The following is an 11,087-nucleotide window of genomic DNA, read 5'->3' as shown; positions in this document are numbered from 1 at the left end:
CCATGTGCTGATTTCCACAGCGATGGGCACACGGGCCGTCTTAACATGCGAAAGCCGCGCTGTACCGAACGCGTAAGTGGTTGCATTTAGGAATCGCGTACCTGCCTCTGGTTTGCCCCTTCTCTCCTCCCCGTCCCGCTCCCCTTGCCCTGTACCTTTAAAGAGATAAAAAGAGAAAGCTCCGCTATCTTGATCGCACCAGCCCAATCAACCCCTTTTGCATCCATAACAAGCACCCCAGCGGGGGAGCCCGGCACTTAAAGGAGATCTAGCCAGGCCCCTCTTTGAAATCATTCAATCTATTTTAATGATTGGTTCGCTCCCCGACTTCAAAGGCGCCTCCAATCGCCACTCCTGATAGGCTGAAGGGAAGCCAAAAAAACAAAAAAACAAAAAGGAAAGGAAAGGGGGGAGGCAGGGGATTGGAGTATGATCACAGGAGGAAAAAGATGTAGACGGAGGAGAAAAAGAGGAATTTCAGAGAGAGGAAGAAGCGGGCTGTTTTCCCACCTCTATCGGAAGACCCTGCGCTCCCTTCATGGATAGTTTCGGGTGACCCCTGATGGAAACTGTCTTTGCAGAACTCGGACATCACACACTCCTCCTTGCAGGTAAGGAGAGTCTGCGAGGGGGCGGGGAAGAGTAGCCGCATTGGTTGGCTGGTTGACTGAGTGCAGGAATCCAACAGGTGATGATGCTCTCTGCACAAAGGTGAAGCAGTGGGGAAAGCTTCACCTGTTGATTTTTCTGCCTGACAAGCAGTTGTGAAAGAGCACAAGTGGAATCAGCTAGGAGTGGGAGGAGAAATTGCAGCCTCTTCAGAAATAAATTCCATTGAGATCAGTGAAACTTACTCTCAAAAAAGTGTACAGAGGACTGCACTCTCAAGAGTGGCAATAAAATAAAGAGATTTTAGTATGGAAGAGGTACAGAAGTTTCGTTGTGATTAAAATGCTTGTGGCTCTCCGATTATGATAATGTTGAGACGCTCAAAGGAGCATAACAAGGGGCATGCGGGGGGGGGGGAGCAGAAACAAACTAAATAACAACTATAATCTTATTGGTCAGGACTGGTATAGCTCTGATTTGGCATTCTCTTAAAAAATTCCAAAACAGGGGAGGTGGTAGGTTTATTTGGTTATTATTGGTGTGTAAACTTTGCAATTGCACAGAACTCTTTGCTATGCAGAATCGCAAGGTGGCTCATTCCTGGAATCTGTGGAATCAAAACTCCCAGGGCTGCAAGGGATCTGAAAAGCATCCAGTCAGACCCTACTGCAGGATCCGCCATGCATTTAACCTCAAGGACTCTTGCTTTCGAAATCACTTAAACTTCCCCTGATCATAAGCTTCTCACACCAAAACCACATTCCCATTTCAAGGAATAGCCTGTCAATCACTCTGAAGGATAAGTGTAGATTCAGAAATGTGTGCCTATCTTACATCAAAATACACTGGTCCTGGGGTGAGGCAACTGAGGATTTAGACAAAACAAACAGGGGGATACTTTACCTTTGGACTCTGCAGTGATTTTGTTGGGATATTTGGAAGGACAGGGTAGCAGACCACCAGTAAAGCTGGTTTTTACTTTTGTGGTTTCATTTAGGATCTTGGTTCCACAAGAATTGGAAAGTGCAAGCCTCCCTACTATGTGTGAGTGGTTATCAAAAACCTAGAAATTAAAATGGTTAAATTTGATGTATAATGTTTAGCTTAAAGGTAGGAAAATAATGTCTTGAATTCAGGCAACATTTTAAAATATTTGCTCAATTTGGGACCCAATATAGCAATCTTTGGACAGATGATAATCAAAACCATTCCTATTTATTGTGATGTATCATAAATATTGATTGTGTCCCAATATTTGCTTTTATTTTTTAAAAATGTTCTAATGCAGATACTGCTTTATCTGTTTTCTTTTGTGAGGTCAGAACGGTATGAACTGTTTATACACAGTCTCTACAGTATAAAAGAAAACAAGGTGTCTCTCGATAATTTTATTATCACACGTAGCTTAGTACCATGATCTGCTTTCTGCTTTGCTTGCAGAAAGTCCAGGTAGCAAGGATTTGATAGCAAGTGATGGAGAGTTGCTGCCAGCCAGACTAGGCAGGAGTAGACCAGCCTCCCCCAACCTGGCACTCTCCAGATGTTGTTGGGACTTCAGCTCCCATCAATCGCAGGCAGCACAGTCAATGGTCAGAGGTGATGGGAGGACACCAAGCTGGGAGAAAATACTAGGCTAGATGGGCAAATAGCCTGAGCTCTGTTATAAGACCTTCCTATGTTCCTGTGAGGGTGGACAGTCATTTTTTTCATGCTTGGATCAAGCTCATTAAACTGTGTGCAGCTAAAGGTCTATTAATAATAATAATAATAATAATAATAATAATAATAATAATAATAATTTATTTCACACTTCTGAGAAAGTGCTTAAATGCATTATCTCAGTTATCTTGACAATAGGCCTGTAAGGCATTATTACGTATATTAATTATTATACTAATAGCATTATATTACCTCCATATTGGAGATGGGGACTGAGATAAAATATAATGCTTGTCTCAAAAAGCCGCCAGATGCATTCTTAGCAGAAGGAACTTCCTAGTGCCCTGCAGCCCAGTATAATGGATGTACCTAATAAGAAAACAAGTTCCTGGTTTTTTGGGGGGGGAGGGGTGTCTGCTCAGGGAAGTAGCCTTTAACTTATTTTGGAGAGGGTGGCACCACCTTTAAATGAATAAATGTTGTTTCTGGGAGATAAATTCTGTTTTCTGAGAGCTGCTAGAAGCAGCTTTGACAGTAGAGGCATGGAACACTTTCCACTTCCAAACTGAAAATGTAAGTTTATTTGCAACTGCACTCCTACAGCACAATCCTATACATGTATACCCAGGAAGGAAGCCCAATTTCCAATATACATTTGCTCAGGAAAAATCCCTCCATTGGAACTTACTCCCAGGAAAACTGGGACTCAATCCACATACACTGACAGTTGTTTATTCATTTCTGACTTGGTTGCTGCAACTCTGCCTGCTGCTGTTAGGCTCAATATTAAAATCTGCCTGCCTTCTAGGGATAAGCTCCTTTGTTAGGCTCAATAGTAGTAATTGGGTATATTCACTTCTTACATGACTGATACTGTCTTCTTGCATCAAAGTCTTTGAATCCCTGCCAAGACAGATCCAAGTTCTGTGCCATTCTATATCAAACTTTTGATACCAGCGCTACGAAAAAGGTCCCCCCCACCAGATTAAGATGTGAGACACACTCCACCTAAACATTTGGAAAGATACATGTTTCCTCAATCAGCTTCCAGAACAATGAGTGGGCAAAGTAATCCTGTTAATATTCCCTCCTGGAGTTCCCTCAGAAATAAGTCTGCTTGAATTCAATGAAGCTTACTTCATAGTAAGTGTGCATTAGGAATTGTAACATTAATATTGTTTTCAGGGTGTGCCTGTAATTGTCAGATAAGCAACAGGGGAAGGGTGGGTATCGTGTGGCCCTCCAAACAGCTGGAGGGCACCACTTTGGCGACCCCTGTCTCTAGCTTGCCCCGGGCATTAATTTTTCAGGAGCACCTAGTTGACCACTAGAATGGATTGTTGGTTTTGTCTGCACAGAGAGTTCTTTTGTGCATATAATCTCAACCTTCTGGCAGATGATTATTCCTGTGCTAACTAAAGAACAGCAGTTCCACAGGGAAAGGATTTTGCTGATGTTCTAACATGAGGCTGATGATAGGCAGTGAATACTTAACTATCTCCTTGCAGATCTGAGGGATAAGAAACAAAAAGGAGGAAGGAGGAATCTATGTTAAATACTTTGTAGTTGTCCTCAGGGTCTCTACTGTAAGTCCCTTCTAAATAAGGCTCAATCAAGATCATAGAATCATAGAATTCTAGAGTTGGAAGTGACCCTGAGAGTCATCTAGTCCAGCCCCCTGCAATGCAGGAATCTCAAATGACAAATGCCCATCCAACCTCTGCTTAAAACCCTCCAAGGAAGGAGACTCTGCCGCCTCCTGAGAGAGTCTATTTTGCTGTCGAACAGCTCTTACTGTGAGAAAGTTATTCCTGTTGTTTCGTTGGAATCTCCTTTCTTGTAACTTAAAGCCATTGGTTTGGGTCCTACCCTGCAGAGTAGGAGAAAACAAGCTTGCTCCATCTTAGCATGAGCCAACAGTGTGATGCAGCAGCAAAAAAAGCTAATGCTATTCTAGGCTTCATCAACAGAAGTATAGTGTCCAGATCAAGGAAAATAATAGTGCCACTCGATTCTGCCTTGGTCAAACGACACCTGGAATACTGTGTCCAATTCTGAGCAACACAATTTAAGAAGGAGGTTGAAACATGTACACAAGCTGGAACGTGTGCAGAGGAGGGCAACCAAGATGATCAAGGACCCGGAAACCAAGCCTTATGAGGAAAGGTTGAAGGAGCTGGGTATGTTTAGCCTGGGGAAAAAGCAGACTGAGAGGAGATATGATAGCCATCCTCAAATATCTCAAGGGCTATCACAAAGAAAATGGAGCAAGCTTGTTTTCTCCTGCTCTGGATGGTAGGACTTGAACTAATGCCTTCAAGTTACAAGACAGGAGATTCTGACTAAACATCAGGAAGAACTTTCTGAAGGTAAGAGCTGTTTGACAGTGGAACGGTCTCCCTTGGCAGGTTGTGGGCTCTCCTTCTTTGAGGGCTTTTAAGAAGAGGTTGGATGGCCATATGTCCTGGATGCTTTATCTGAGATTGCTGCATTGCAGGAGGTTGGACTAGATGACCCTTGGGGTCCCTTACAATTCTACAATTCTATGATCTTCCATGTGACCTTGAGATATTTGAAGATGGCTATCATATCTCCTCTCAGTCTCCCCTTTTGGTGCCCAGTGCAGAAAAACCAGCTGACCGCTTTGATCCCTCATGTTGACAAAAAACACAATTTTGAAAAATGGACAGTTTGCTGTTGTTACAGTGGGGCTTTTGTATGTGTGTGAAAGCATCTTAACATTTTTTTGCACAAATGAAATAAACTCAGTCATGGACACAAGCCCTTTGGTTATCATATGGACAAAATACTGCTTTTGGCTCCTTATGAGTGGGTAGTGCTTCTCCCCAAACCAGTTTTTTTAAAAAGAGAGATCTAGGTCTTCTTTGGATGATCAGCCAAAATACGCTTTAAGAAAGTCCAGCCTTTCTGGATTTGCAGGGCTGTCCCACATTCAAAAGTAATAGAGAAGTATGCAACCCATAAATGGTATAGCCACGCTACAGTAAGGGATCGTGTCCATCACTTTTTTGGAAAATGAATCAGGCGAGCTGTAAACTTGTCAGAGGGAGGGGAAATCACATAAAAAATTTAAAACAAAAACTTCTCCAAAATGCAAAAAGTTCACAGAATTGCGGGATATTATTTTAGAAATGCCTTTTTTCTGTATTTCCCGGGGACTCCTGAACTCCAGTGGATAGAGCAGAGAACAGTTCTGTCTTTTATTATTTATTTTTTTAAATACATTAATATATATGTATATATGTATGTATCAAAACATGGAAAGAGTTCACAAAATTATATAGTTCACATGGTTAAAGGGGGTTGTGCCATTTAGCAGTGTCACCAGCACCTTCTAATAGAAATCTGTAACCCCGTGCAGTGATGGGAGATGAACAGCAGGAATTGGTGCCTGGATGTGGGCAGCAAGACTTCAAAACGTGTTGGCCCTGGTACAGAGAGGTGGGGGGGGGGGTCATTTGGTGCCACTTCAGGTAGAAAACTGTCTTGGGCTAGCACTGTCCAGCTTGCTGAATCATTGGGGAGGAGGGGAGAGATGGGGGGGGAGTCAGTCTCACGTGCCAGACTAACGTGACCGGCCTTGGGTACAATGTGTCTTGACTTTTGGATGTTGGGAGACGGGTGCCATTTGCTCTTTCACCTCAGGCAGCAAAATGTCTTTGACCAGCCTTGATCCCCCACAGCATGAAAGGTAGTTTGAGCACAGCCAGTTTGGAAATTTGAAAGCTTCCAAAACACAGAGGGAAACAGAAGTCACCTTTTCCTCTCCCTCATTTATATCTGCTCATCTCTTTGCTTTGTGGCTAATTTACTTTTTAACAGAAAGGGTAATTTAGAGTTGGAGAACCTGCCTTGCATGCAAAAAGTTCCAGGTTATGTCTCCAGGTATGGCTGGGAAAAGACTCCTGCCCGAAACCCTGGCGAGCCACTGCCAGTCAGTGTAGGCAGCACTGAGCTCCATAGACCAAGGGACTGACTGTGCATAAGGTGGCTTCATGTGCTTCTGTTTAGGAGAGGAAGGCGCTGGGAAGATTTTCTGGCTCCAGATAGTGCAAGTGAAATAGTAACCCTTTGTTCCCATATAAACTTGCAGGGAGGAATGTCTGTGGAGTTATGAAAATTTAACCTGAAACACAGTTGTAAGAATCCGCTGGAAGTAACATTCTGGTAATAATCAGAAATACTAGTTGTAAAAATACAAAAATTGTAGATAGCTGTGTTGGTCCAGTAGCAAAAATCCCAAATCTACTGTAGGGCAATACCTTTATAAGGTCTGGTCAAAATACCAAAAAGTCATCAGAAACATTTGGAGTTCTCCAAAACTCTTATTCAGACTGGATATTAGCCCAAATTGGTGGGGGCACTGAGGGAGGGAGGGAGGGAGGGAGGGGAGGGAGAGTAGGGCATTGTGTTAAAACTCCAAAGAGTGCAGCCTGTGACATTATTATTATAGCACACAGGAGAAGTTCTGTGGTCATCATTTTCTTCCAAGCTCTGCTAGGAAGTTTTACATTGCAGCTTTTCCTTATGTTTTTTGTTTTGTTTTAATTGTATTTTGTATTTTTTTTAATACGTTCTGTACAATTGTTTTTTTCTGTGGATTTTTCTTTTTTCTTTTTGTAAGACATCCAAAGCATTTTATTGATGCTGTACTTCTTCTCTATTTTGATTGTTTGATTGGCCTCCAGCCTGAAGAAGATTCGGGAGAACTCGAAAGCTTGTTCATTTACTTGGTAACATTTTTGGCTGATCCTAAGGAAAGGTACTACTCTAGAACAGCTTTTGTTTGTAGACATATTCCTGTACGAGAGCCAGTACCAAAAGCGAATTGCACACTTATGAACTGGTTGCACTTCTGAAACCAGTCCCCTGCCACCTGTGGTACACGAACATCTGTATTATGTTCTAAGAATATTCCCAGGTGCCTTGCCTTAGTGGTGCATCTGCTCAGTATCTGCTTTGCCCCATATGGGCAGGTGAGGGTCAGGAACGATTGCCCAGTCACAGTTCCTGTTGTAGCAGCTGCTGAACAAAGCCTGGAGCTTGACAACTCCTTTCTTCTGACAGCTAATGCAAGTAACAGTGAAGCTCAATGTCACATAGCACTCCTGAAGCAGTGGAGATCTCTCTCTCTCTCTCTCTCTCTCTCTCTCTCTCTCTCTCTCTCTCTCTGTGTGTGTGTGTGTGTGAGAGAGAGAGAGAGAGAGAGAGAGAATGCAGTTACCAATTGTTCTAACAGGAACAAAGAGACATTTATAGGAGATGAGGTAGTCTACTTGAGCAGGGTTTAGGGCCCAGAATGATTATGTTTTAGGAATTAGGGATTATTGAAGTCAGTGTTGTTGCTCAGTCCTTTTTCCTTCTCTCTGCTTCAGGGCTGGACCTGCAACTCCTCCCCAGAGGACGCCACTGCCTGCCACCCCAGCTTGACTTTTGCAGCAGTGCCCACTGCTCCCCATTTATCAGCAAGCAGTTCAGGAGCTTATGAATCTGTGGGGATGTTCCAACTCTGGAGCAATGAGGTCCCATCAGGCTCACACACAACCATGGCTTTTGGGCTGCCCAAGGTTCCCTACCACGGGCAAGGGCCAGCCAGCAGTGGTTCTGCCCATGAACTGCCCCTGACTCCGCCAGCTGAGCCCACCTACTCCTTTGAGCTGTCGCCTGTCAAGATGCTGGCACCCACAGTGCCACACTCTTATGCCTTCCCAGAGGCCCAGGACTTCTCTAGCTTTTTGCAAGGGCCCCGGCCTTTGGGCCCAGCTCCTCCTCCAGGAACCACCTCCACGGATGATGGCCCTTGGTGGAGCCTGCAGCAACCAGGCAACTTCTCTCTGGGCCGGCCGCTGGTCCTAAGCCCCCAGCCCCCTCTTGCTGCTCTCCTGCAGGGCACTCCCAAGGGGCTCCTGGGTACCACTCGCCGCTGCCGCCGCTGCAAGTGCCCCAACTGCCAGGCAGTGAATGGAGCCAGCGAGGAGCCAGGCAGAAAGAAGCAACACATCTGCCACCTGCCAGGCTGTGGCAAGGTCTATGGCAAAACGTCCCACCTGAAGGCCCACCTCCGCTGGCACGCGGGCGAACGCCCCTTCATCTGCTCCTGGCTCTACTGTGGGAAAAGTTTCACCCGCTCGGATGAGCTGCAGAGGCACCTTCGGACGCACACAGGCGAGAAGCGCTTCGGCTGCCAGCTGTGCCCCAAGAGGTTTATGCGCAGCGACCACCTAGCAAAGCATGTCAAGACCCACCAAGGAAAGCGAATGCGGGGCATGGCCATGGTGGCGGCAGCAGTGGGCATCAAGCAGGAGTGATGCTGAGGGGATGGAGGGGACAGAAATGGAGCCCAAAGGGTGGCGGTGGGTTCAAGGAAGCAATGAGAAGACTGAGGTGCTCCTGAGCTAATTTCACTCCCTGTCCCAGTCGGCGGCACTGCCAGCCTATTCACCTCCTGAGCCAGTCCCCCCGCCCAAAGGATCACAGGAACTGTAGCTTGGTGAGATGCTGTGGATTCTTGGGCCCTGACATTCCATTGGAAAAGGGAGTTAAATCAATTTAAACCAGAAGCGTTGAAATGCACTCTCACTGGCTTAGAATCCCCTCTTCAAATGCATGCATTGAAATGCTGGAGAAAGCCTACCTGCCCACATCCGTATCTACAAAGCTACAGGTGAATGCAGACTCCTATCTTCATGCCGGTACTGACGAGGGGGTTGAACTCAATTCAGCATGCTTGTTCTATGCAAGCCACATACCAGCACAGGTGGACACAGTTCATCCAGAAGCAGTAGTCTTCAACTAGCCTTGATCCCCATATCACCTTCTCTCACCACCAAATGCATATTATTCACAGCACAGCACAGCACTGGGGGGAATATCCCCTATGTCTATAAACACTTGATATTGATCCATGGGAATTTGAAATATTTCCCCAACTTTGTGTTGGCCTCTCTCCTACAAACCAGATCCTTGCTTCAAAACATGCAATGCTGGTATCTGGGACCTTGAATGGTTTTTGCAGTCCTCTTTCCATACCACATGGTTCCCATGCTTTGTTTTTCACTACAAGGTGTAGTTCATGCACACAGTTGAGGTTCCTGGACTGTACACTTCGGACAGCAGGTGGGGATTTTCATGACTCAGTGTTCTCCCTCACCCCATATGATGATTATATATAATATCCTGCTTTGTAAACTGACATTCAATCACAGTTCCTCATTTCAGAGAAAATGGGAAAGTCTGATTTAAACACCCAAGATCCCCAGTGTGCACAGGGTGGAGGGGAATGAGCAAGTGGGGGGCGGCAGAACCTGATGCTGGTTCCTGACTTTATTAATCATGATAGATGCAGTTGGGTGAAGTTCTAGAAAGGCTAGAGTGTGGGGGAAGGACAAGGTGGTGGGGAGGTGGGCACTGTGTGTCTGCACTGAGGCTAATGCGGCACTTCTGCCAGTTCCTTTGCACAGCACCAACCTTCGTGCACTGCCTTTCCCCTCCCACTCTCCCTTCCTGTAAGGAGCAGCAAAGTCACTACCAGGAAGCCAGGTAAGTGCATCCACCCCACCCGACTCTGCTACTGCACACCCATGTAAAAATGCATGCATATACAAGCTCCCTCCCAGTAGCAAAGTGGCAGATTCAGAAGTGCAGGCTCCCTTCATAACAGTCATAGCTGTGCCTCCTCAACATCTGTGCCCCCTTCTAAGATAATGCAATGGCCTCATAATTATACTATACAACAGTGTGTTCCCAAACTTGGGTCTCCAGCTGTTTTTGGACTACAACTCCCATCATCCCTAGCTAGCAGGGCCAGTGGTCTGGGAACATGGGAACTGTAGTCCAAAAACAGCTGGAGACCTAAGTTTGGGAACACACTGCTATAAAACAATAATAGGGATGCATTGTGATGATGGATGCAGATCTCCATGTGTTGCCCTTCAGCTAGACTTACTATTTTCTGTGCCCATATATGGGTAAATGATTTGGAGGGCTCAAATATCTTATTTCAGGGTGACTTAAATTGTGTCTTCTGTGAAGTTCCATTGTATGTGGCAGAACTTGCACACCACTCTCTGGAAACTGAAGTGGCCACTGCCAGCCTGTGTCGGGGAAAGAGGGGTGTGGGCTTGGCGGCAGCAACGCTAGTACCAGGCTGAAGGCAGTGGCAGGATCCCAGCTCCTACCTGATCTTCACTGCAGAAGGCCTTGTTCCAGAGGGCAGTCGCTGCAGACCTCCCATGCGCTCTCCTCTGGCTTCACACGGCACTTCTGCTTCCAGGGCACAGCAGGTCAACGTCGCCCTCCTGAGCGCGCATGTGTCCCCCCCCAAAAAACAAAACAAAACCCCAAACCCGGACATTTCCTGTTAAATGTAAAAGTCTGCCAATGGGCATGTTGGACCCCCAAAAGAGGACATGTCCAGGAAATCCCAGACACATGGCAACCCTAGGGTTACAGGGTTGGGCATCCCCATCCCTTACTCATAATCTGGTCTTTTGCTTCTTTTCCTTTTTTGCTGTTCTAACCAAAACATCATATCCTGATGTGAATCTTGTTTCTCCTGGATGCCACACAGGAGGAACCAAAGCCTAAAATTATGAAGCCAGCAAATGCCACTGTAGATGCCACAATCCCATCACATGCCTGGGCCCATTCACATGTAAAGCAAGGGGTGAGGGGCATCTGCCTCAGGCAGCTAAATTTGAATGTCATAAAAGGGTAGCAAATGGTCAACTCTTTAATGTAATTATTGAATTTTAACCCCCCGGGAGAGGAGCTTGAGGGCTTTTCTGCCTCGGGTGACA

The 11,087-nt window shown here is 45.7% G+C and overlaps 1 protein-coding gene across 1 annotated transcript; it reads left to right on the top strand.

Annotated features, from left to right (window-relative positions):
• The first annotated feature begins 444 nt into the window (after positions 1-444).
• Positions 445-9,419, top strand: LOC308470301 (transcription factor Sp5-like). Its single transcript, XM_080993453.1, has 2 exons — positions 445-611; positions 7,665-9,419. The coding sequence occupies exon 2, from the start codon at positions 7,788-7,790 to the stop codon at positions 8,595-8,597; it is 810 nt and encodes a 269-aa protein (XP_080849579.1). The 5' UTR covers positions 445-611; positions 7,665-7,787; the 3' UTR covers positions 8,598-9,419.
• The last annotated feature ends 1,668 nt before the right edge of the window (positions 9,420-11,087 follow it).

The sequence above is a fragment of the Podarcis pityusensis genome (genome assembly GCF_964106645.2).
Source record: "Podarcis pityusensis genome assembly, chromosome: 2".
NCBI lineage: Eukaryota > Metazoa > Chordata > Lepidosauria > Squamata > Lacertidae > Podarcis > Podarcis pityusensis.
Note: the sequence above shows the minus strand (reverse complement) of the source record. Positions and strands in the feature narration are given on the sequence as shown.